At 39.5% G+C, this 27,219-nt stretch overlaps 2 protein-coding genes and 2 non-coding genes across 4 annotated transcripts; 1 reads left to right on the top strand and 3 right to left on the bottom strand.

Moving 5' to 3' along the window:
* Positions 1-218: 218 nt before the first annotated feature.
* On the bottom strand, positions 219-5,710 carry gnl3 (G protein nucleolar 3). The gene is made up of 15 exons (XM_071493695.1): positions 5,597-5,710; positions 5,338-5,396; positions 5,046-5,186; positions 4,691-4,810; positions 4,508-4,588; positions 4,266-4,401; positions 4,021-4,124; positions 3,056-3,206; positions 2,686-2,773; positions 2,323-2,500; positions 2,054-2,196; positions 1,693-1,829; positions 1,185-1,324; positions 899-965; positions 219-790 (listed from the first exon to the last, which is right to left on the bottom strand). The coding sequence occupies exons 1-15, from the start codon at positions 5,607-5,609 to the stop codon at positions 690-692; spliced, it is 1,659 nt and encodes a 552-aa protein (XP_071349796.1). The 5' UTR covers positions 5,610-5,710; the 3' UTR covers positions 219-689.
* Positions 1,924-1,997, bottom strand: LOC139631415 (small nucleolar RNA SNORD19). Its single transcript, XR_011693381.1, has one exon. It is a non-coding gene; the product is annotated as a small nucleolar RNA SNORD19 (small nucleolar RNA).
* Positions 3,399-3,516, bottom strand: LOC139631417 (small nucleolar RNA SNORA47). Its single transcript, XR_011693383.1, has one exon. It is a non-coding gene; the product is annotated as a small nucleolar RNA SNORA47 (small nucleolar RNA).
* A 1,410-nt stretch (positions 5,711-7,120) lies between the features above and the next one.
* On the top strand, positions 7,121-11,444 carry LOC139630777 (uncharacterized). Its single transcript, XM_071494472.1, has 2 exons — positions 7,121-7,585; positions 8,813-11,444. The coding sequence occupies exons 1-2, from the start codon at positions 7,405-7,407 to the stop codon at positions 9,730-9,732; spliced, it is 1,101 nt and encodes a 366-aa protein (XP_071350573.1). The 5' UTR covers positions 7,121-7,404; the 3' UTR covers positions 9,733-11,444.
* Positions 11,445-27,219: the final 15,775 nt, after the last annotated feature.

Below are 27,219 nucleotides of genomic sequence, written 5' to 3'. Positions count from 1 at the left end.
ATTTTCCGATTACCTGCATTAAATGTGTTTAAGATATACTGTTTTGAAGATTGCATGCAGTTTAGTTTTCTGCAAAAGTGCCTTGAAACAAAAGTAAAATAATTAAATGGAAATAGAAAATATTGTTAAAATGTTGCTTCAGTGTAATACAGTTTAAGCAGTAGTGATTGTTGTAGGTGATTTAAATTCATATTTTGGAAAAATGCAATAACATGATGTGGGCTTTATAAGGGGTTTATTATATTTATAGAAAGTCATCTATATACATTATTCTGCACTGAAACAAGATATTACAAATGACCTGTGGACATTTAAAGAAAGAAGTAGTCAGTGATTAAATACATAACCATCTAACGACAGATATTGAGTCCATTTCCTGGACAGTGATCAGCCCCAGACAAACAAAATTCAATTTTAATCAATTGAAAAATGTAGTCTAAGTTAAAAATAAGTCCTTGTGTGGAAAACTGTCCCACTGTCTTCCAGGTTTAAGCAGTAAGGGAAGGCCACACATGAATGACTAGTGTAAGTCGAGTCTGAACCCAGTCAACTAGCAGGACAGGCAGAGATGGTAAAAGGCATCCTCGCAGTGATCCCCACATGTACTCTGTGTTGACAAGTCCAGGTCTGCATCCCCATCAGACCACGTGAGAACAGGTGCCGGTTCAGAGGAAGGGTCAAAGGGAAAGTCATTTAAAATCTGTGTTGAAGTCATAGGCGTCACCTGTTGCAGCTGTAGAGAGGCTGAAGTCAATTGGGACAGACTGGAATTGCACCTTGTTGGGTTTTTCTGCAAAGATGAGGCAAGATGTAAAAAATGTGACCCACTGGGTGTATATGTTAGTAATAAAGAAATTATTTTTTTTTTTAAAAAACAAAAAAAACAAACTGAATTTACTTTTGACTGATGCCTTCTGTGGTTTCTCCAGTTCTTCTGTTTTATTTGGCTCCTCGACCTGTTCATGCTGCAAGAAGAGCAGATGTTTAAACTATTAAAATTCCAACAATCCTCCAGATACAGCGATTTCAAAAAAGGTCCAGCCAGCAGGATCAGAGTTGGATTAGAAGTCTTCACAAACAAATCAAGACTTGCATTTTTGTCCTCATTTCCATTCTTGACCAGGCATCTAGCATTATTTGACGCAGATGTATTGTCTGAAAGTTCTCAGAAAAATAAAAATTACCTCATCATTCTGCACTGCTTCACACTCTGTGGCTGCAACATCAGGTTTTTCCTCAGTGATGGCGCTGACGCTCAGCAGGCCTGCAGTCGGGCCTTTAGAGATGAAGCTTATGCTGCTGGCCTGGTTTGGAAATTTGACACCTACAAGAGCAAAAGTTGTTTTCAGCAACACACAAACACACACAAGTGACTACACTGTTTTTATTATGGTGCATTGACAAGTCTAAAAGCCCAGTAGTGGCTCCACTATATGCTCTTTGCACCATATATGAAGTGGCTACAGCTGACTGACCAAAGCCCAGTGAAGGAACCAGATCACAATACAGTGTCTATGATTGCAAACTGCTCATGATGTCTCATATGGATGATCTTCAGACATTTTTAAAAGTATTTTAGTTAACAAACTACAGCATGAAAAGATCATCCCTCATTACAGACTCAACCCCTGATGGCCTCAATAAAAAGCTGAAGAAATCTTGATCTAAATCATTCAAATTACATGACAGTACCTTTCAGTGTTTCCTCATTGCCCATTTTCAGTTTGGTTAGATCCCAGCCTTTCTGCATCTCAGCGACCACGCTGTCAGACAGGTATGCTGGGAGGCTCTTGCTCTCTGGGGGCTTACAGTAGTAGCTCAGCTTGGCTCTGCGGGGGACATCAAACCAGAGTCATGATGAAGCAAGGCATGTAGCGCTCCATACTCTTCTTCATTATATTTACATATTTGCAGTTTTTCAGGCACAGTGTTTGGATCAGAGTTGGATTAGAAGTCTTCATAGTGAAATTCAGAATTGCATTTTGTCCTCATTTCCACACTGATGCACTACAGCTGCCCACCCTTCCTAACCCTGAGATAAATACAAACTCACCCTGTCCAATCAGCAAGGAAAGCTGTGGCTGCCTGCTCTGTGTTAGCGACTCCACCCTTCTGCAGATAACCACGCTTTTTGGCGAACAGCGTTAAAAACTCCAGAGAGTTTCTGAAGTCTGGGACGTTGTACTGAAGCATGATCTGAAACATTGAAACAGATTACGTTGCATTCCTTTATCCATTTAATTTCCAAGGGAGTAGCCTAATCCATCCAACCAGTTCAGTTGTTACATGACACATCTCTCTTGCGATGGAAACTCTTCCTACCTGGGTCTTGTCACACTGTTTGAGCAAAGTCCTGACAGCCTCCAGCACACTCTCCTGGCCCTCCTCAACCTGCAGGCTCCTCAGAGCCATAGAGGCTGGTGGGTTGGACGGCGCTGCCAGAACTCCGGGGCTGTCTACAAGCTTCACGTTCTTTAAGATGTGCACCTCCTGCATGGATCTGCAGGGTTGGTAAGAGTTAACATTTGACCATAGGCATAGGAGCATCTATTTACCGACTATGTTCCATTTTTTAAAATGGAACATAATCGGTAAATTAATCAGATAATTCTGCTAAATATCCACTGTGACAGAGAAAATGCCAAATGATTAGATCTAGCCCTTTTAGCCTTATTTGTCACTCACTTTGTGATGCCTCGCTTGACTCCGGCGTTACAGGCCAGGATCCCCTTCATACTGTTGATGAGGCTGCTCTTCCCAACATTTGGAAAACCTGACAGGAGAAGAAGATTGTGTCAAAGCTGAAGCTTCAGTCTATGTGCTTTGAAGAAACCAGAAACAATACATTATGTCTATACCACAGAACTGCATGAGACAGGAAAGGATTTGAAGTTTTTACATAACTATAATAACAACAACAACAACAACAATAATAATACCAATAACAATAATAATAATAATAATAATAATAATAATGTAATCTAAATCTAGCTTATAGAACACAATGTCAAAGAAAGTCACTTTGTTGTTTTAGACAAGGAAAAGCTGTTCTTACCAACTATGCCCACTCTGAGTGAAGCTTCACTCTCTGCGTTAGCCGCATAAATTGTGAGGAGCTCAGTGAGGCAGCTGTTTCCAAAGCAAGCTGCTCCTCTGGATCTGTCCAGGACTTCATTGGAGGCCACTATCCTGCTCTTCTTGGCTTGCTGATCAAGACCCAACCAGACAAGTAAAATTACATTCTGACATTGTTTTTTTTGTATTATAAGTGACTGAATAATTTAATAACTTCAACGGGAAAGTGTGTCCCAACTTTTCCCTGTACTACGTTAATGCTATCTAATACTACGGTACTATATCATTATTTTAAATGTTAGTTTTAGTTTTGTTCACAAACACACGCATCAGCTCCATTTATGGCAGAGCCAATAAAAATGGTGGCTTGTGTGTTACTCTTGGAGGTTTTAACCAGTTATAACAGCACTACACAAGCTGCTCAACCTTCTCAGTCCTCCATATTTCACTTTACATCAATTACTTCTGAGTAATCAAGCAAATACCTTTTGTCTGTATTCTGTGACACAGTTTTACAAAGAGGCAGGTCAGACAGAAAGCTTATAAAAAGTTCACATCTGTGGATGAATTTGGACAAAGGGTGGTAGCTGAAACCTCACTTTCTGGCTAAAAGGTGAAAATTTGGATACTGTGCCTTTAATCTTCAATTATTTATAGTTGACTTGTGCATGATTTGCATTATAATTAATTCAAACTCTGGCGATAGAAGTTCAGCTGTTATTACAAAAAAAATTTGGGAAGAGGGTGAACACATATTAGTTAAAATTGGATTTAGAAGGCTTTAGCTCAGCTGGTGGCTGAAACAAAGGCTGGTGAACACATCCAGAGGCTGATTTGATTCGCAACAGAGGGTCACCAACCAACAACACAACTGGAGTGCAACACTATTTCTATAAAGTTTAACATCCTCAAGGTTTAAGTTGGTGTGTAAAATGCACCTCCTACCACTGTTTTGTCCCGAATCTGTGTTGATGCTTTAAATGCCACAACTGGAAACTCCTGCTGTAAACACTGTATCCACCTCTCCACATTCTCCTTTGGTACCAAGTCTACAACACAGAAAATCCAACACAACATACATGATTTAAAGTACAGTCAAACTACTTTTAATTAAAATTCACAACAGACCGTAAACCTGCTAATCAGTGTGTGCATGTAACAATAACTTCACATGAGTCATGTCCATTTACCTATTTTGCTCAAAACCAAGACCAGTTTCTTATTGCCGCCCCTCTGCAGCACTGCCTCCTCCAGCTGTGGACACCTGCAGCCCAGAGGGTCACGGGCATCAAGGACTTCCATTACTATGTCAGATGCATCAATTACCTGAAGAGAGGGAGATCATGCTGAGCATTAACTGATGAGTTTCTAGAGAGTATTAAAAGTAATAACTTTCTACTGTAAAACACAGACAAGGACTGGGGTTTCCTACCTTATTTAATTCACCACAGAGGAACTGTTTTGAATTCTTGTCTGGGCCAGTGCGTTTCTCTGAATGCATCCCATTCTCATCCTATGTAAACGAGACAAAAAAAAAAAAAAAAAAATGTAACTTGGTCAACATTAAAATAATGAAAATTTGACATAATAGATGACCGCAGTGTTTTCCTTTTACCTGTCGAGCCTTCTTGGCCTTGGGTTCAGTTTCTTTACTTGCAGCCTCCTTTTCCTTCTTCCTCTTCTGGGCTCGCTCCTCTTTTTTGGCTTGTCTCCTTCTCTCTTTTTCTTCTTCAATCTATGGGATAAGAGTTTGTTGGAAAAAAAACAAAAAAAAAAAAAACAAAAAAGTTGGACCTCCAGTGATCTGTACATCTTTACCAATACAAGAACACACAAACACTGTCCTGCCCTGTTTCCCAAAGGCATCTTGTGGAGCTATAGAGTCCTGATTATCTCAATGCATGAGTCTGAGAGGCAACATTACATTTATACAGGATAATTGTTGTGATATAAAAGGGTTCAAGGCCAACCTTAAGCCTCCTCTCCTCTGCCTCCCTGAGGACCTCCTCCTTGAAGGGAGCACTGCTGGGCACTCCAGGATCCTTCTTCACTCGTTTGCTCACTCCTTTCTTCTTCGCCTCTTTTCTCAGCTTTCTGTTATGCTCCCGGACCTAAACACCAAACACAAGCATGTAACTTCATTTCTTACGGACATTAAAATGAGGAATACGAAGAATAGCAGTAGCTATGTCGTCTCGACCACACAGGCCCTGTCCTCCATCAAGCCGTAAACATTTAACGTAACTCAAGTTAGACACTCACCTTCTTCTGTATTTTATAACGTTTGGCACATGAGACCCGCTTACTTGCTTTCTTTAACTCTGCAGACAAAAAGAAAACAAGTTAATCGTTGGTTGAACAGCTGGCTAAAGACGAAGCTAATGCACACCGAACAGTGGAGGCTGTTAGCAGCTGGCTTTTCAACTGGGTGGATTAACCGAGCAACAAATCATCGAACAAATCTTTTTTTTTCTTAATAAGCTCATATATTAATGTCACATCACGATTTGTGTTTACTTACTCGGCCGCTTCATGGTGCCGCGGAGGACCTGCCAATGTGACTGAAATGCTCTCACACGTGGAGGAGTGCTCAAGCGTGAGGGTTCGTCACTTCCGGTTCAGATGGCGAGGAGCTGAGGTTCCGCCACCTGCCGAGCTGGAGTATTTATGTTCCTCCAGAGAGAGTTCAAGACTACAGTGGCCGTGGTGACGCTCCTACTTCATGTTTTATGTTTTTTTAAATTTTATTTTATTCGCCAAAAAAAAAAAAAAATCTTGGTAAAAACCTACTCATTGTAAATTCATGGCATAATTTACTGCCTTATTTAAAGTGAGTGTTATTTAAAGATGTAAAATACAAAAAAATAATCCATAGCTTTAGCAATATTATTTGCGCGTTCATATATATTTTTATTACCATAATGCAATTTCATTGCTCACGACATTTACTTAATACCTAATTTACTTAATACTTAAATAATAAATTAAATATTAAATATGATGATATTCACATATTGATGTTGCATGTTAATGATATTGACTGTTTTCAATTTGTTGTTAAATTTGATATTGCCTATTTGGGACTTTTATTTTGTAGTTTTTACACTTTTACACGACAATGACAGTAATAAAATCTCTCCTGAACTCCGTGATTGTGCCCATGTGTTCATGATACGGTACACAGTATGATCTACTCACTATATACTCAAAAGGTGTAAGTGTAAGCCACACGTCTGTTTCATGCATCTGAGGAGTTTATATTAGGGACTTTTACTCAGACGCTACATTTTCACACAGAGATGCACATTTCTTTGTTGGGAGTACGTGCAGTAATGTCAGAACAGGTATGTAGTGAGTCCTTGCACTCAGCTGTCCCCTTGTGCCAATATATGCTTTAAAAGTGAGAACCACCTGTTTAAACTTATTATAATCCACATACCTAAATTGTGCTTTTTTTGTCCTCTGTTGAGCTTGATGCCATCCTGTGGCCAATTTTTTCTTTTCGTGTCTCAGTATCTTTCTACATTTGCCCTTTTCCGTGAAACAACTTTTAAATTCTTTGTGCTGAGCATAAAAAAATGTGACCATGAAAACCTTAATTTGCAGCCACATGACAAAAAATAACCAACAGATCTCTTATGATTGACTCAACTCACCACCGTAACAACCTCATGCATTAGGTACTGCTGTTGTAAATATGTTATTTTCTGTATCTATATATTTAGTACATTATTATATTGTTATTATTTATCCTTCTAAATATTTGTTATTGCAGTTTCTGCAGCTTTCCTGTTCTCTGCACTGCCACTTTGCTGCTGTAACACTGTGAATTTCCCCACTGTGGGACAAATAAAGGCCATCTTATCTTATCTTATCTTATCTTATCTTATCTTATCTTATCTTATCTTATCTTATCTTATGATTGGGACATTTATATAAAATATGTTGCCACTTTTGTTGCAGTATTTTGCGGATGCTAAACCTTTCGACATTATTGCACACGTGTGTCACGGTGAAAGCAGCAGGTGTTACACTACTATATGACCCGTCAGGCCTGAGTGGCGCTTCCCCACCTTTACGGGAACTAAACCAAACCACTCGTCTCTGCCCCGCCGAGATAACCAGGCCACAGAGGGGGGTTAGTCAAGACTGAAACTGTTGATCCAGTAACAGAGTGATCGGGGGTCTCAAAAAATCTTCGGGGGCAAAGATGTGGAAGGAAAGGGAGAAGAAGAAGAAGAAGAGACAACTCCGGGTCACGTGATTGGGTCTTGCATCTTTTTTTGGTCCATTTTGGATGATAGCAGGAGCTCCGTGCGACCCAAGAAAATGACCAAACTGCAGTTTCTAAACGTCTTTTTGACTGAGCGTCTCATGCTTGCCGCGCAGGAGATTTACAAGTCTGTCGAGGACACGATTTTGGAGTACCAGGAGGAGATAGCGATCAGGGAGCGGGAGAACGACCATCTGAGACGCAGGCTGCGAGACGCTGGGATTGAAATATGGCCAGGTTAGCTCCGCTGAAGGCTAACGGTGCAGTTTGTGACCAACCAGCCGAGTCCGTGGGGTGGCGTTGGCTAGCGAAATGGAAGTGACTGCTTATAGCACGAATATAACAACGCAATAAATAGCCTAAAATAATGTCGCCCCACTTCCGGAACAAGTTAACTTTAGCCGTTAGCAAAGCTAGTTGACGTTTGCTGCTGTTGTTGTGGAGCGGCTAGCCCGTTAGCAACCTTTGTTCGTTAGCCAGCCAGCTAGATTAGCCGAATAGCTTACTCCCGGGTTAGCATTCAGCTACACCTGAATTCTTGAGTGAATGTTGAAATAGTCATTGTGCTAATTCATCATTTGCTTGACAGTGGCAGATTCGAGCGAACATTGACAAAACCAAGAATACGCATTATGCAGGTGTTGTGTTCATGTTTGTTGTTTAACTCCCAATCTTAAACATCCATCTCCCTGTAGACCCACAGCTCAAACTGCAGCCAAACTGTAGCCAAAGATGGCATCAGTTGTTGTGATTGTAAATGCGTTGTGCAGATTTTCTTAACTTTCACTGCAGTGAGTTATTGTAACACAACACTTAAAGGTCCCAGAGGGGGAACACTTTATAGACTTGGCATACAATATTTCTGACTTTAAAAGACAGACTCAGAGTTTCCTGGACTGCTTAATAGCACAGCTGGGTGACCTCCCTGATATTAAGACTAAATTAGTACATTCTTATGAAATATAGCATAAACCCTTGTGGGGAAATGGGTAATGTGTTTTTATGCACTCCAAATGTCATATATTTAATGAGTTTATCTATGTTTCCTGGGGGGAAGAATGGCTTAGCATGTTGTGTACCACCGGCAATGATTCTATTAAAGCATTTTCTGTTAGATGTAGTTAACAAGGCAGAGAGTTCAGCTCTTTGATCCTTTGATGGAAAAAGTTGTCTGGTAAAAGCATGTTTTACAGGACACTGCACTTACCATTTCCAGGTATGCTCTGATGACTCTGCCATAGTTTTACAGTCTCTTCCTCATGTGTTTAACTCCAACTAAGTTGAGGTTCATGTCCATTTTGATCTGTAAATACAAACATATTAAGCACACTATGTTGTGAACTGTAAGTGCCATGTGGCATGTGTAGTTCAACCAGAACTGGGCTGTGCCAAGGACATATTGGTGTTTGCTACACTGGAGTTGGACTTTTTTAACTGAACTTCTTCCTCCTGTTGTGTTCTTAGATCGCCCATCCATGGCGCTGTTGGAGGAGGAGGATGGTGAGCATCCAAGGCGTGAGTGGAGTCCCAGCATGGGGCATGAGGAGCGTATTCCTATTCAGATTAAGGATAAAAGAGATCTCCGAGCTAACCAAGGAGATGATCAGCTTCGTGGGCATGGCTCTTGCAGCACACCAGAGAACATGTTCACTCCTCCACGTGTTGGAAATGAATATCCCCAGGACGGCCCCCACACATCCAACCTCCCTCAGAGTCAAGGTGTGGAGAACAGAGAGAGGGATCCTGGCCCTCGAGGCTCCTCAAGGCATGTGAAGGCAGAGAGTGGAGGAGGGCACAGAGGCTCTACTTCCTCCAACAGCGGTGCCCAGCCTCTCGCACCAGTCAACCCAAACTGCTCAAATGAGAACAACATTGACATTATTGGGGTGGAGAATGGAGGACAGATGGTTGGTGCTAAGGGAAATGGAACTGGAGCTAACAGAGCACAGGCCTCTCACATGCGCAACCAAGGAGCCAATGCCGTGGACTGCCCCCATCAGAAATCCCCCCTACAAGGCCACATGTCATCTTTCTGCTGCAAGGTTTGTGGTGAGGCCTTTAGTCACATTGGCCACTTGCATGTGCACGTACAAGTGCACACACGGGAAAAACCTTACCGCTGTGGTGTATGTGGGAAATGCTGCAGCTCTTCCGGCAGACTCCAGGAGCATCAGCGTAGCCACACAGGAGAAAAACCATTCCGCTGCCAGATTTGTGGAAAGGGCTTCACACAGATGGCTCACCTGAAGGTACACATGAGGATCCATACAGGGGAGAAGCCATACAGTTGCCCTGTGTGTGGCAAGTGCTTCAGCCGTTCTGACAAAATCAAAAGGCATCTCCAGACCCATAGCCGTGAGGGAACATATTTCTCAGGGCAATGATGCAAGTGATTTGTTTAACAACTCATTTTGTGAATCATGATGTGGGAAACTTTTTCTACAAAAAGCTAAAATCGCTGCCATCAAGACAAGGCTTTTTTTCTTCCTACTTTCCAAGAACTAGGGATTCTGCAGCTCTTAGAGAATTTTTTTTTATCTAACCTATTACTTCTCCACACCATAGTCCCTCAATAGAATTTGTATTAGCCAGTTTAGTATGTCATTTACTTAATTTTGTACGTTTCACTGAGAATTAAATCTCTGAGACACAATTTGAGTTATTAGCTAGCTTTTCTGAATAATCTAGCCTTTTCTTAGTCATATAATTAGCATGATGAAGTCTTCCACACATACCTTGAAACTGAGATGCATTAATCAATGCAACAATGTTCAGCACAGTCATGGCTTATTATCAGCCAGTCACTTCATATGCATAAATTCACACTTGACATCTCTGTTGCAAACATTATTTAAGGACCTAAAATTATCTTTATAATTCTAAAGTGATAATTGATTATCACTTTAGAATTTAGTGATAATGAATTATCACTCATTATACGCCTGAATTCATCTCCATTTTCTAATGTAACCAGAGGTTTGATGGTCTGATGTGTTTTCAGTATAGGTCTAACACTGCCAGTAGGTTTTTTTAATGTAGCAATTTTAAAAGGTTGCACAAAACATAGGCCAACAGAAAGCCAGTGAAATGCCCCCATAAACTCTGGATTTGACTGGTTTACAAGGAGGAGTCTGATCTGGCACTCCATTTTTTTTAGTCATTATCTTAATATTATTTTATTTTTCTTCTCAGTGCTGTTACATTGTTGCAAAGCTAAATACTGCCATCTCACATCGTCAGTGCTTCATGTTGTCCACTGAAACATGGACAAATCTATTGTGAGACTGCTCCACTATTTTGTGAAATAATGTGATGTTCTGTAAAATACCACTACTCTTGATCTACCATACATTTAGGAATATTGTGGTGTCTTTTTTTTTGTTTTTAATGACATGCACTATGGCATCTATCCAAGAGGATGCAGAAATTCACTCTATAATAGGGCCATACAGTATTAGCTGAACCTATCTGTGGTTTTTCAGGGGTCTCATTCTGCAAAGATACATGTTCACCTGTGTTTCCACCACAGTAGTCATTTGCATGTGAGGTATTTCATGGAGTGGCCTCAGCTGTGGTTGATTTTCAGAAGTGATTGGATAGTTTATCATGGAATCAGGTACTTCCTCTGCAAATCCTGGACTGACCCCACCCCTGAACAGTATACTCTACAGTTGCCTTTCTCCTCTCAGGACTAATGCTGCATTCATAACATGAGGGCATCATTGAAATATTAATATCTGACTTAACTCAGCTATCTTTCAAGTCAGAAACTCAGGGTTTGTGAGTTATCCCATTTAATTTCTAATTTGTCCCTGCTTCTTGCAGAAAAAATAAAGATGAATAATGAATAATGGAACTTTAGACTGTATCAGAGCTCAGTTGTTGCTTAAGATGCCAAGTCCTGCCCAAGTTATCCCACTATATGTGATGAATGCAGCATGAGACAACTACAGCACATCCTCACAGCTGACCAGCAACCCTTCACTCACAGTCTTCTCGGGGACACCTTTGCTCCCCCTGAACACACACTCTACTGTACAGTGTTGTATCATTGCGTATTAAATGTTATTTTTTAATAAAGTAGTCATTGAGTATATGTTGTTATTGTCCTGTATTAAGTGTGAATGAAGCTAACTTTAAGAATCTAACATCAAATGGTGCGGTGGTGTTATAGACAGTAGAAGTTAACTTATATCTTTGGCATTATTCATTCATCTGAAAGTTCATTAGAAATGTACCCCATAAAAATCAGTTCAGTTCTAAGTGGACAATAAAAAGGCACCTTTTTTTTTTTTTAAGATTTTATGACGTTAAACTGTTAGAGTGATATCTGTGTTATCTCATCTGGGTGGTACTGCAAAATCTAGGACTAAACCTGTCTCTCTTCTCTTTTTAATTTCAGGAAAAACACAATGTAATTAATGTTATTAGTGGCACATGTTTGACAAGTCAAACTATCCTAAGTAAGGTTAATTACATGTGAATGCCGAACCAGCATTCACTTATATTGTTATCCAAATTTTTATATATTATTTGTCTTTTTCTTCTTTTCTTTTTTTTGACGGCACGGTGGTGCAGTGGTTAGCACTGGGTTCAAACCCTGGGCCTGGGGCCTTTCTGTGTGGAGTTTGCATGGGTACTCCGGCTTCCTTCCACAGTCCAAAGACATGCACATTAGGTTAATCGGTGACTCTAAATTTTGAAGTGTTGCTGTCAAACAACTTCGACAATGAAAGACCCAGAGATAGATATCAGAGTTTGTGCTTTCCTTATGCGTCTTGTGTCAGTTTTAATAGCACCGAAAACACTCATTCACCAAATTCTCCTGTGAGGCAGATGGTAAATTTGGAAAAAACATCCTCAGTGCAATTAAATCACAGCAGGTTTATTTATTTAACACCTTTTCAGTGAAAATGCCTTTGAAATCAAACTGTCAAATCTTCAGTACACTTTAAAGAGTTGGTAAGACTAATGCTTCTGATTTGGTAACAGCAGTATCCATCCGTGACGAGTCTAATTTTGCTCCTGGATGAAGAAATCACATTTTGGAGCCATGTCTTGATACATTTGGTACGCAGACTTACATACCTCTTTAAAGATGGTTAAGGCCATAAGTTACCAGATTTGTCTTTTCTGATTTTTTTCCCCACTACATTTGTATGACCTTTACCGAGAGTCTTTTCTTGTGTAAGGAAAGAAAAAAGCCCAAAAACATTTTCAGAGAAATCTCCCTCACTTGCACCCAGCGTGTCCAGTACTGATTGTTCAGACTGATCCTCCATATAATTGATTGTCTCTCACACAAAATTCAAAGACGGATCCTGAGTTTAAAACAAGATTAAAACAAGCTCTGGTCTGAATTTTGTCATGCATCTTCTCTGACACCGCTCAGCCCAAGAAAGGGATCAGTTGCTGTGTGGTCCTTCACAAGGTTTTACCTGTTTAAAAGTTTAATTAATTAAAAACTTTTCCTTACATGCTTGGAACACAAACTCTCAACTAAGCTCTCTGAGCTGCGCTTCTTGTAGGCCATGTAGTGGGACAGAAGGCGTTTGACTGGTTGTGAGTCACTGGATGGATCCACATCAGTGGCCCCTGAGGCTGTTGCATCTCCTAAACTGTCCATGTTCTCAAACTCCAAGATTGAAGTATCTGAAAAACACAAAAAAAAAAACCGACAGAGAGAGTTATATTTAAAGAGTTAGATAGTTAACTTAGTTTTAGTCAAAATGGAAAAGAGTAACTTGATAAAAATATAAATTAACCTGTGAGTGTCTTCTTCAATTCATCTCTGAACTTCTTCTGTGATGATGGCGCACTTCCCCCATTGGTAACATCCACAAACTGTGGTTCCGGCATGGTAGTTAAAAAGTACACATTGTGACTAAAAGGCTCCTCTTCTTCACTCTTCTTGGCCATGTTTGTTGTCTCAAAGATTCCAGAGAATCTTTTCACCAGAGACTCTCGAAGGGCCCTGACTAATGGCCAACACTGTGTACGGGTCTCTTCTATCTTGAGGAGATGTGTATTCAGGTCCGGGACAGTTGAAACCACCATACTAATTGTAACTGATGTCTCTCCTTCTGTCAGGTCTGTTGCCTCAGAGAATGGTGCAAGAGTTGTAGTCAGTTCCTTGAGCTGGTTCCACTCTCGAGCACTAAATACCAGATTTTCATGGTCCTTGCTGCAGATTTCAATGGGGGCTTTGTGGTCCAGATAATCAGGGCCTGTATGTTTTTGTAGCCGCTGTCCCAGCGAGTAGTGTTTGCTGCTGGAACAGTCATATCAGTGCCAAACATAGCCTCAAACTTGTCTTTAAATTGTGAGCTGCTATGTAACATTGTTGTGAACTGGGACGTTTTAGCAATAGCAAGGGAGATGTTCCTAACCTCCTTCATGCTATTGTTCACAACTAATTGCAAAGAGTGAGCAAAACAGGAAAGACGTTCACCTGTTGACCAGGGTAATTCTGTGTCTTCCACTGAATTCATGTCCTCCCACACGTGTTCATCATCCAGATTCTCTTCCTCACTCTCACTTTCATCAGAATGCTTCTGTGGCATCTGGACCTTGAAAGCGCATTTCATATTGGCAGCATTGTCTGTAATGATATAGCTCATCTTCTGACGAATACCATATTCTTCCATTATTTCTTCAAAGGCACAAGCAGTTTGCTCTCCAGTGTGTTTTCCCATAAAACGCCTGCAGTCCAGCAGGTAGGACTCAAGTGTGTAGGAACCCTTTGATTTGCGGCACACATGGGCAGTTACTCCAAGAAAGGAGTGTAGCCTGTGATCAGACCAGAGGTCAGCTGTTAATGACACAGACGACTGGGTCTCCAGCTCCTCCAGAATAGTTTACTTAACCTTGTTCACCAGCACAGGTATCCGTTTCTCTGAATTGAAACATCTGTCTCTCGCCTTGCTTTGTACTCCAAGAGCCTGAAATACAGGGGGAGAAATCTTTAAGATTTCTGGTTATACAAACATCAATCACATCAAAAGGGCAATATTTTTCATAATGGTGCAAGATGTACAGAAAGCAAAAGTATCTCAGGTGTGCAAATTTATATAAAATCTATACCATATTTAATTGTGACATAGTATAGATTGAACAGAATAACACAGCACAGAACTGCTAAAATCTTGCTAAAGTCTAAAGTCACTTTTGACACTGGTGCAACCAAGTTTTTCAGATGGTTACACAAGCATATGCTTTAATAGGACAATTTTAATTATGTAAAAGTTATTGAATTACATTACATAAACCAAAGACAGAGAGAGAGAGAGAGAGACAGGAGTTTGCGACTCTCAAAATACACAGGACAAGCAACAGAGTTGTCTTCTTTTGACTAGGAAAATATAAAAAAATTCTGTGTGTATTCAAAATCCAAATTTTCACCGTTCAAGTAATGTACCTTGGACAGTGTTTATAAACAGGTGAAGCAGCATGTTTAATGATGAAACTGCACATGAAACGTAATCCGCTCTATGTCATGTGTAACTTGGACAGAAATATGACTTAAAATTACCAAATCAAATAAAACCACAGGCACACAAACTGTCATTTTATACATTTTTATAAATGTAACTTAAAGATTGACTCCAATGTAGCTCACTAGCAAGCTAACCTGTAACAGTAACTTAGCTTCTGAGAAATTAAGAGAGCTACTTTTTAACTATATTAATGTTGTGTTTGTAGTTAGCTTTGATAGCTTGACACTTACTTTTCCTTATGCTTTATTTCGAGGTGATGATAAAGGTTTGACATGGTCCCAGCCGTCTCGGTTAAAGTTGCTTTATAGACATTATGCTCTGCTGAGTGTTTTTTCTTTCCAGTTGATTTGCAAATAAACTCTTTTTGTTTTGAATAAGCAAATGGTATCACTGATGATTTGGACGACACAGTAAAAAAACTTTATTGGTTGCATTTGAATGTGGGGGTTCAGACTCAATTGCAGTTAAAAAAAAAAAGGATGTCACTGCAGCTGTGGTCTCGACTGGTCCAGAGACAAAATCCAGAAATCCAAAAATGCAGTCGACTCCGAGACAAGACCAAGACTTTGAAAATGTGGTCTGGAGGCCAAGGCCGATCTCGAGTACTACAACACTGGACTACAGAGGTCAGAGACAGGATTGTATTTATTCTATCTCCACACAGGACCTCTGTGAAGCTCAGCCAGAATGACCAGTCTTTCATTTCATGACTGATGGAGGCCACTGTGCTGTTGGGAACGTTCAATGCAGCACAAATGTTTTTGTATCCTCCAGATCTTTGCAGACAATATCCCGTCTCTGCAGCAATTCCTTCCTCCTCATGATTTCTGCTCTGATCTGACCTGAGTTTACCGCAGGTGGACTACAATCAAAGTGTAAACACATCTCAGAGATGATCAACAGAAATGGGAGGAACCTCAACAAAATATTTTTTAAATTTGAGCATAACAAAATGTGAAATAATTGAAAGGGTCTAAACACTTTCTGAACACACTATATGTCCATCGAGCACTATTGTACAATTCTTTTGCCCAAGTTTGTATCTGGATCTGTAAAAATTAACTGAAATTCACGGTTCCTTAGAGTCAGTCTCGACCACTAACAGGTTTGTAGGCGTGTGGCAGCATTTGAGGCGCTCTGTCTGTCTTTGTTAATAAATATTTATATGAGCATAGTCAGTAGTAAAGTGTTCGAAGTGTTTTTTTTTTTTTTTTTTAAATATGACCTCTCAATAGACTTCTGGTGCAAAAATTAACAAAATGTTACAAAATGCACAGTGGCACTGTTTTTCCATTGTTCATTTATATACAAAATAAATGAGTTTAATTTTTTATTTGTGTTTATCTGTTTACTGGCTACTAAACAATAGATGTTCACTACAGTGATTTCTTGTTACACTGACCGAAATCATAACTTTTTGTTATTCAAGGGTTTCATGTTAAAGCGTACAGACAGAAACATTCTCTTATATTTACTCATCACATTTAAGTATCAGTGGCTGAAGTAAACAAGACATTTAATTTCCTCATTATGTTTATGTGAAGGAACTTGAAATTCTAGAAAAGTATGCTATTACTGTTTGATTCAGCAGGAGTATTGACTAATTGTAAAATCCAAATTGGAGCCAAAAGCATACAAAATGAGACTTGACCAGATCTGTCTCAACTCTGGATCAGATCCAGTACAGGTCTGGGCGATCCAGGACGGATCTGGGCTGGATCCAGGCTGGATCTGGTACATTAGGGATAAAATATGGATCTGGGCCACATCCATTACTGACCGGATCCAGTACGGATCTGGGCCGGATCAAAGAATCTTGAATCGAAAGAATCCGGGTCTGATATGTGGATATGGCCCAGATGTTATGATGGCTCTGACAAATAATTATTGTTATGAGAGTAAAACGTTTTTTGATCTCAAAGACCAAGTCCACTGTGTCCAGACCAGACCATTATACTCATTCTACTTCAACACACTGCTTCAACATTAGCATTAGCTGCTTTGTTCACTGAGGGGAGAGGAGGGGAGGGGAGAGGGCAGGCCAGAGGTCAAGATGGTAGTTAAGTGACACACAGACACAGACAGACAAAGACACACACACAGACACAGTTTCTCTCCCTCTCATACTCACGGCTACAGACTGTCACCACTGCACACAGTGGCCATAGATTTACACACATCTCAACAATTTTCACTGTACATTGTAGATTTTTGTACAATTTTGGGTTGTTTTTTACACTATACTTCAACAAATCAGGTGTTTTTCAACCATTTCACGACATCATACCTCTCTGTCTCTTCCAATTAGGATAATTATCGTTAACAGCCTCTGTGATCTCTGTGATGTTTACAAACACATCCAGACCCCCTCTGTCACACACACACACATACACTGATAATAATGGAAAGACTGTATTTCTCAGTTTCCTACAATGTTGTTGTGATTGCACCTTTGGCAGTAAATAATTTGCCTTGCTTCTGTTTCAACAACATGTTGGAGCTCCTCCACTGTTACATTTAAAGTACTGATTCCTCAGAGCAATGCATTTCAGGTGACGTGAGCTGAGTGAGCTCCATTTTTCATCTTCACCTATTGCAAAAGCTACTTCTGCTTCATACTATCACAACACTACATGCAGCAGATATGTATTTACACTGTTCACACACACCCCTCACACTGTTCTCAGTTCAGATTGTACTGTGTTTACAAAATTTACATTTCACAGAATTTCACAACTGGATCCTGTTTCTTACCACTTTAATTGTTAAGAAATTCAAACTTTTAGCTCTTTCAGGATTTTGCTTCAACAATTCAACTTTTTTCAACCATTTCATGCCATTCAGCCTCTAGCTGGCAATTTTTACTGTTAATCTTGTACTGTTAATCTTAATCTCAACTTCAGCAATTGCTTCAGCTATCTCATTCGGCTCTCAGCATTCACACAGCATTTTTTGCAGGAAATACAATTTCTAGTTAAGCAAAGAGGTTAGTTAGTTGTGCAGTGTATCGACAAATTTCCTTATCTCTTCAGAGGATATACAAAAATTAGTTTGAGCCACTATTTTATTGGTAAAGTATTTCCTGAGTTGCTTTTTATATTTTAAAAGGTTTGATGGAACATCAACAGAATTATTAATATTTCGAAATATTTTAGTGAAATGACATCTTGAAACGTCACAGTGGGAAATGCAGGTGTGTCACTCTCACGACACACTGGGACTTACTGAGCCATTGTTAATGTTGGTAACAGCTGCAGTTTTCCTCCCATGACCAGCTGAAAAAGGCCTGTCGTGTGTGTTTTTCCCAGTTGCTGTAATGCAAGTCTAACAAATATTATAACTTCAATGAAATCTTCAAATACATCATGTGTCCACAGGTGGTGAATATTTTGATAAGCAATGTGTAAAGCAAAGGATCCACCGTGTTTTGTGGTGTAGTAACATATATACAACACCTGGTGGGGTACTTTCTACTTAAATGGGTTTCATGAGTGCACTTGACCGCCAACAAGAGAGTAAAAACCGCATGAGGTGAGATCATTTTTCTATTTTATATTCTGTCTAAATAATACTACACAAACTGATAGCTTAAATTTACAATTGCAACCCACCAGAAGTAAATTTACATTTATTTAGCTGTAAGCAGCTTTGTACAGGAACACTAAATACCCATGCCAACCTACTGGTTTGGTATCTTGAAGCAGGGTACATCAGGAGGAGGCAGTCACTGAAAACCCAAACAAAGTTTATGAACCGGTTAATCATTTAGAAATGCTGCAATATGTTTCCAGTGACATCTTCATGATATATGCCTCTCGAGATGTGAAGGAATACTTTATACACCTATATTTTTCGCAACCATAACAACTGAGATTGTGAGTGTGTTCACAATAAAGATGGGTCTGCCAGCAGCCACAAGCACTGAGACTAAAATTACAAAATCAAGAAGCCTTTCTGCAAGAGATCGAATCTGCACACTGCCCTGTGATTTTCAGCGCGATGCCACATCTCCTCAAGGTGCAGGCAGGAAATGGTGGATGCACATAGCAGGAACGGCCAGGAGATCCAATGAAATGAAGCCAGGAGACTGATATACAGTATTTCATTTGGTCATATCAAATAAACAGAAGTTATTGATGCAACCCCTTCCTTTTATGCAGAGCAATTTATTTGCTAAAAGGCAATCCAGTGAAATGCTACCTATACTGTTACTGTATGATTACATTACCCATTCACAGAAATCAAATCAGAACCCCGTTGTGCAATCAGACATCATTGTGAGATGCATCTGAGAATTTCTGTCGTTCAGACTGTGCCAGTGTTTGCTCTTTTTCCATTAAAATACAGAGGTTTTCAGATGTTAATTGTAATCTGTTAATCCATCCCTTAACTAATACTTCTAAATGTCTTCTCTTATCTCAGTTGTGTGTAGCTAGGCAGAAAAACATTACATATCTGAGATTTCTGCCTCCATCATAAAAAAGGAGGTGAACTGAAGTTTATTTGTGGTTTTGTATGAAAGAGCAAATAATAATAAAAAAACAACAACAAAAAACCAACTTCCCTTCCAGAGTCAGAATCCATGTTACTCCTGGATAGCCGACCTCACTGTGAACAGTTTACATCTGGACTAGTTCCACTGGAAACTGATCACAGCGAGCCTGTGGCATTTCCACATCACCTTTTGGCATATTGCCACATTGCCATATTTGCCATGTCTTTGCACTCTGATAAAGTTGTATGTGATCTTTTTGGAGGCTACATGACTGAAGGGTTTCACAAAGTCATAATGTCTCAAACTCTATGTGTAGCTTTGACCCAGCTTCAAAGAAGAACTAAGTAATCTTTGAAGATATCTTGGAAAAAAATCAAGCTTTCAGTGGAAAACAGCACTTATAATTCCCCCGAAGCACAGGCAGACACGCGTGGTTTTCTTGTAACTGGTGTATTTGGCATTTTCTCACCAATCTACCGTGAAAACTAAACATAGAACAAGCTTATTAGCTTCATACAAACATTAGCATGCATGGAATGTAATATGGCATTTTACCAAAGTAAAATAAAACAAAGAAAAATACCTCGTTGGCTGCATGCCACAAAGGAGGGAATAATTCTTAGTGTTCTTATTGGGAGTCTTCATACTAACATCCGTTTGACAGTCTTAACGTCCATACTTGCTGCTTGCTTCTGATGTCCTTTTTTTTTTTTTTTTTGAGTCTTACTCGCGAGAATTGTCTTACAGAATCTCCTTACAAACTTAGGCCTTCAAAATAAAGGTACTGTCACCGATTCTGAGTAAAACAATGTACAAATAACAAATACAACCCAAAATTACAAATTATAAAATGAGTCTTACAAAAGAACAAACTAATTATGTAAATAATATAAACTATAATGGCAACAGTTACAGCACTTCAAACAATAATAACCTAAACCAGTAATACTTTTTCTACTATGGTTGATGTCTATTGATACACCTTTGCAATTCTTGGTTTGATCAGTCACTGTATTCATACAATCTTGAAATAGCAGAGAGTATGATATCTTATGAACAAAGGGGGTTTCAGTGTCTGACAGTTGTTGGTTGATTGAGTGAGCAGGGAGATAAGAGTGTTCTCCAGGGATCTCATTCAAATGTTGATGGATCGCCAGTTTGAGTATCCAGTGAAAGAGGTAGCTCATTACCCATGAGGCTGGCATAAAAATTAAGTTTCATAAATATGGTTTATGGTCAGTAGCTGCATATAAGTTAAAAATAGCATGAACATCATCCTCAGCAAATGATATTAAGGTACAGAACAGAAGAAAGTAGCTTGTCTTTTCTAAAGGATAGTCCTGATTTCAGTCTTGGATCCGCTTGACTTCCCCTGAAAAGCCCAAGGCTTGGGCAATAAACAACACATACCATACCAGTTGTATGTTGTGTGTGTGTGTGTGTGTGTGTGTGTATGTCAGATACATGATTGGTGTGTCAGATACATGATTTTTGTAGACATAAGTTTACTTTTTTCCCCCAATAGCCTGCAGGGGAACCTGTACACTATTTTCTTGATGCCCTGCATGCAGCCACTCAAGACCTGTCCAGGAGGCAGTTTCTTGCTCAGTCTGGGCTTCTATTTACTGGAGAACACTGTGTATGTGAGAAACAGCAAATTCAATTCTATAAGCAGCTTTATAGACAATTCATGTCCAAATTTTTGTCAAAATTGTCCAATAGATAAATGACAGACTTCACAAAACAGGACTGAGTAATTTTCTCTACTTCCAGCATAAATAGAAATGATTTTTTTCCACTCGTACACAACAACATGTGCCATTATTTAAATTTCAATCAGCCTTAAAAGGGCTATTTGTAAATTCTGCTATTGCTACATAGCCAGTGTTAACATTAACAGTTGTTTACTTACCTTACGTCTTTCCAAGAGCTTCAGCCATTGACAAGGCAAGAGATTATAATATGCCCTCTGAGCAGCGTTACTTCCTCAGGGCAGACTGGACGCAATTGTGACTTGGTACCGGAAAGTCACAAGACGGGCTGATTGTGCTGGTGCCAGCTGGTTAGCGTGTTAACTTCAGTAAAAGAAAAGAAGTAGTAGAAACTAGAGTCAACATTAGCATTCCTTCCACTGATGGAGAGAGCTCTTGGCAAGAATGAAGTTTGGTGTTGGACTCTTTCTCCAAGGCTGTTAAGTAAACAGCTGTTAATGCTAACTTTGACTATGTAGCAATAACAAAACTTACAAACAGGTCTGTTAAAGAAATATTATGACATATTTGCTTATTCACCTTTTGAGTTACCAGCTGTTGGCATCAGCCTCATCTTTCACAGCCAAATTTAATGGTGGTGTTGATTTTCTCATTTAAGTCTTTGCCAAAGAGCAACTAAAAAAACACATGTTTCCTCAGATTCTAAGCCATTCCTTCAAACCATAAAGAGGCAGAAAGAAAAAAAAAAGAAAGAAAATAACAAACTGCTGGAACAACTCAAAGGAAATACCTCTGCTTCTAACCCTAACTGAATATATCATGATACTGGTGCCAGCGCATCTATCGCCGATCACAATATCGATTATCTGTCTCACCCCTAATCATGAGCCAAATTTAGATAAGTCAGTCATTCAGTCAAATGGTGCATGCCCAGAGTCTGGTTTGCAACAGTGGTTGCAGACATATAATTTAAATATTTCTTCTGGCAAATATTACTGAGATGGAGCAAGCAGAGCAGTTTGTCTTCAGCAGCTGTGGAATTTCATTTCAGTGAATTTCTATTTATCAGTTTTGTGGCAACAGTTACTGATCCTGAAATGAAGCTGAGTCTCATCTCAAATTACACCATCAACATCACATATTGACAAAAAAAAAAATTATAGCAAACAATACAAACAAAGCAGTTTTACAATTTCCCTTTTCAGGTACAAATAATCAACTTGTCATCTGGACTGATGATGAGAACTGTAATCGATCCAATAGTACCAGTGGAAAACAAGATATCTCTGGGGATGTTTTCATTTCCCAGGCACCTCTGGTTGTATCCCAACAACGCACACACAGACACAAAAAAAAAAAAAGTCATTAATTTCTCACACCTTACATATCCTGCAGCTTCTATCTGACCGCTCTTTGACACGTCATGCTCTTCTTCACAGAAAGGAGACGGCTGGATTACGCCTGATCCCTGTTTTATCTCTAGATACAGCACTGCCTCTGGAGGACTGTGGAAATTAAAGCATATTTTGTACTTTGGCAGGAGCTTAAGCGATTTGAGGGCCAGCCAGAGTGATGTACCTGCATGAGTAATACTTTCTCAACAAGAACTAAAGTGTCGTCAGTGTAGTCAGTACCTAATGTGGTGGCCTGAAGCAAGATGCTCCAATGTATTGGGTCATTGGTCAAAATTGGAAGACTGTTGATGTATGGAGATTTTCACACACTGTGAGTGATACTTTATCTTAACGATGGAAATACAGTATACACTGTATATTTTATGCAATAACATCATAATTTAAGAAAATGTATCTAGGATGTATGGATTTAGGCTTCTTTTTTAAAATTGATGTTAAAACTAATCCTCTGGAAAATGAATGTAAATGCCACAGCAATCCTTGTCCTCATACCTTACTTAAAGTGTTCCCAGTAAGTTTCAGGCAGTCTGGTAAACAGTTTAAATGTATTTGTTGAGGTGTTAAATATCCTGATTTAAGGTATTGTAATCAGTATGGAGAGCATTTAAAAAAGAATTCAAGAACAAGTTCTGGACTGGAAAGCAAAAACAACAAGCTGGAAGATGCTAAAAAGCTCTGTGGAGCTGAGAGGAAGTAATTTAAAACTTTTAAAAGTTATTAAAAAGTTATTAGAATTTAAAAACTATTGATTATAGCTGTTATCAACTTCTGTAACCTTACTGATTTCTGTCTTTTAAGTTATTTTGTATTGTGTAATCCATCTCTCGTATGAAATACCTCAACAGTATGAAAATGATCCTGCTACTACAGGAAAAACTGTTAATGTCTGCTTTTTATTCTGCTTTTTTTTTTAAAAATATTTTTTTTTTATAAAGTTACAACCATGGTTTTGTTGCATGTAAGTCCTTCACAGTAACTAGGAGTCTGGGTTAAGGTGACAAAAACCGACTGCTCACATGACTGATATATTATTTGGAGTATTGTCTGCATTGCAGCAAGAATACAGACCACACATGATCAGTTGCAAGAGTCTAAAAGCATTTTTTTAAGATTTAAAATCAAAGGCTAATTGTTTGGTAGCCCTTCTCTCCTTTCGATTTTTGGCCCAAGTCTCTTGTGCTATAAAGAGTTGTGGTTTTACACTAATATGATTCGCCATGTGGACTAATTACTATATATAATCCCCTGGAAAATCCTTAATAAGCATTACAGGAAATTAATTTGTCCATAATAGGATTATAGACCTCAGTCACAAATACCATCAACAGTACAGCAACCACCTTTGTTTGTTGTTTCCTCTCACTGCCAGGTTTAGGAAAGAGGTGGAGGACAATGCTTGGGTATAAAATGCTACTGGAAATTGAGTTGTTCAAGGGCTCACAGGGGTGAAACAAATAATGGAACAGAGGAATGGCAAGGAAAGTATCTCGAACAAATTAAGTCCACCCCATCAGGGATTCAAGAGAAAAGCGAAGCATCAAGCATCTACCCCACCTGCACCTCCTGCACCTCCTGTCATGAGAGGGATTATGTTTGGGTCTGTACATTGTTCATCTACGCAGTCAAATATTTTCAGTCAGGTGCTCAACAGATCAGTTATTGATGCATTGCAAATCATACTAAAATTACCTGTGTACAGCTAATAACGCTAAGGTTGATTTCAAATTTTGAGTCTGAACTTCATCCTTTCACCCCCCTCCTTTTGTTTGACCTCATCTCTACCCCTCTCCTTACATAATACTGTTAATATCCTTTTTATTTATCCCCTCTCTGCCTCTCCACACCTCTCCCGTTCTATTTTCCCACCTCCTCTCCCACTATCTATCACTTCCTCCTCAACTCTCACTCTCTCTTGCAGCCTGGCCGTCTCGTGGCCCTGTCATCATATTTCACTGCAGTCTTTTAATGTTCGTGTTGGCCGAGGTGCCGTCTGAGGCCATAAGTCTCCGGGATTACGTGCTTCATATTTGTGATCCCCTTATCCAGGGAAACAGGGGAAATCTGTGTGTCTTTCCACCCACTGGTAGTGATTGCCTATAAGTGGCAAAATAAATCACGCAATTTCAGTGTTTTATGATGCTCTGAGGGATGGCAAATCAACTGGAAGTGACCAAAAAAAAAAAAAAAAAAGCATTAGATAACATACTTGCTGTTGGAGGTGGTAGCAGGCCCTCCTTAAAACCACGTGAAGTTTGATAAAACACATCAAATACCCCTGACGCTTACTGGTTGCATGGTTTCTCCACATGTGGAAATGATGAGGAGGAGTTTATGAGACTCTACTAAGAGTAAAACTCGGCATCTATAGATTTGTAGGGTTGTGTCTTCTTTTAGCCTTTATAAAACTAAAAACACAAGCAAAAGTCTGAGGAATTGATTAAACTGTGTTCATCTTCTTTAACGTGAGCAGCAAACGTTAGCATACCTGGCTAACTAGCTTACTACCAACAGTAGTGTTCCAAAACCAAGGAGTATATCATAAAAAAACTACATTATATATTGTGGCCACAGGTTACATAACCCCGTTCAGTCAGGGTTAGAGTTACAAACCCATGTTTAGGACAGGAACATCCAACATGGGAGCCAACATGCTAAGGCTACGATAACAGTCCTGCTATTTATTTGGTTTTGGGAGGCTTGTGCTCAAGCAGCTCTAGCCAAACTAAAGGGTTAGGGTTAGAGTTTGTTTGTCAAACTCGTCAGTTATTCGCCATCCCCAAATCCTTTTCCAATGTGTAAGTGAAGAATACTGCTTGAAAACAAACATTAAAACATAAATGAGCTTTGCTTTTCCAAGTTTGCTTTACAAAGAATCAAAAACATCAAGCTATTTTAGGAGAAATAACATTTTAATTAAATTTTAATTTATAACACTATAATATTAACCAGCTAACCAGCTCTAACCTGCATGCACAAAGAAGCTCTGAGTCTTGACTGACTTTGGCTTCAGTCTTTTAGCACTGCATTGTGTATGAAGCTGTGAAAGGCCTATCAAGGATTGAGAACTGCCAACAGCATTTTCAGCCAATTCAGGGAGTTGCCAGCACAGTTGTTATTTCAGATATATATCACAAAATCAGGAAGAAATGAGAAGCCTGTTTTTTTTCTTCTGTGAAATACCATAAGTATATAAAACCCACTCTGTGGTCAATCTCCCACTGTTGCCATTGTAAACCGATGTGCGTCTAAGGGGGCTTCACCATCATCATTTTACTGGTCCATACTGGAAACTATTACCAGATCTCATCCTGCTGTTGCAAAACATGGTTTTTACAAGATACTTTATGGCCTTTCTGCTTCGCCGGACAGCTCTAAGTGGAGGGACATGAGGGATGTGAGGGAGGGATGGGCTGGTGACACACATCATGCGAGTCACTCACAGAAGCCATGGGTTTGCAGAAACACCCCTCTCTCGAAATGTTTGCTTGTCTGGTCAAGGTTTATTTGGTGTCATTTATCAGGCAAATGTGAGTGCCACTTTTCCCAGCAACTGATTCAGTTAGTTATGGTTATCAGTAACTCTTATAAATAAAGTCATTTTTCCCATGGCAAAAGCTTATCTGAAGTTAAAGTTGGCAGACTGGGCAATTACAGGAATTACTTTAATAATGTTTTAGGCTGTCTACTACTTTGTGTTTACAGAGAAAGAGGATGAGAGAAAAGAGGGGGAGATAAAAGAGGGTAAGAGAGAGAAAGAGAAAGCAAATGAGAGTGTGAGGGAGTCTTGGTTCACTGGGTGCTGAGTTTACTGGGCCTCATTAGAGATGAAGCTTCATAATAGAGGATACTCACTAACAACCCTGCTGCTTTGACCCCAGTGGGGCGACAAGGTTCAGAGAGGACAGGCTTGAATGCCTACATCAGGATTAGGGGTGCCCCACTCCGATCACTGGGGCTCCTCTGTTGTTTCTACAAGTTATTTATTCTGATGAACGAATTACCCTCAAAATCAATAAGATTAATAGACTAACCCATTAAATGAACTGGCCTAGCTCCAGGAAAGGATAAATGACTTCAGGCACATAGCTGATAAACGTGATTTACTGCACTGTCTCTGGCATCTGCTTAAAAGCTGGGTTCTTATCTGACTATTTAGGGCTGAATGGCAGTTACAAGACAATACACACAGCTTTAATGGCTTAAAACCAAAAAGCGATACACACCCTCTGCATAAAGCCATTTCCTTACTTTTGCCTTTTTAGAGGATTGTAGCTGCCGGATCTTAAGACTAAACAAGGAAATATAGGCTCCTTTCTCTTTTGAAATATGGAATCATAAACTTTACATAATAGTCAATCCTCCAATATAAGATGCAGTCTTTTTGAACCATTTTCTTAGAGACTGCAGCTTTTTCCACTGGTGAGACGAATTTAATCAAGGGAGGATTCACGCAAGTCATACATCTGTGAAGCATGAAATGCCATTTAGAAAATATTCAAAACAACTGACAAGATCAATAAGCTCTACTTGAGTGTATCATCAAAGCTCATCCTCCTCCACTCACTATCAAAGCAACCATCTCTCTTACACCATCAGCTCAGTTTCAGAGTCTGCTGCATCATTTTCACGTGCGCATGCCTTGTACCTCATTATATTTTACTGTATTAAAAGCTGTGGTGAGATTTGTTTTGAAATGATAAACTCACCCACAACAAGTTTATAGTGACCTTGGCTCAGGATTGAGTCCTCAGAC

The sequence above is a fragment of the Trachinotus anak genome, unplaced genomic scaffold (assembly GCF_046630095.1).
Source record: "Trachinotus anak isolate AG129_WGS33_773 ecotype Australia unplaced genomic scaffold, CSIRO_AGI_Tana_v1 ptg000013l, whole genome shotgun sequence".
In the NCBI taxonomy this organism is placed as follows: Eukaryota; Metazoa; Chordata; class Actinopteri; order Carangiformes; family Carangidae; genus Trachinotus; species Trachinotus anak.
This window is presented reverse-complemented; position numbering and strand designations above follow the sequence as displayed.

Coding starts and splice junctions, on each gene's coding strand:
- gnl3 (XM_071493695.1), bottom strand. Junction 5,187..5,337: donor GTTATAAAATACAGAAGAAG/GTGAGTGTCTAA, acceptor TTTGGTGTTTAG/GTCCGGGAGCATAACAGAAA. Junction 1,830..2,053: donor TTCCTTGCTGATTGGACAGG/GTGAGTTTGTAT, acceptor TGTCCCCCGCAG/AGCCAAGCTGAGCTACTACT.
- LOC139630777 (XM_071494472.1), top strand. CDS start 7,405: ATGACCAAACTGCAGTTTCTAAACGTCTTTTTGACTGAGCGTCTCATG. Junction 7,586..8,812: donor TGGGATTGAAATATGGCCAG/GTTAGCTCCGCT, acceptor TTGTGTTCTTAG/ATCGCCCATCCATGGCGCTG.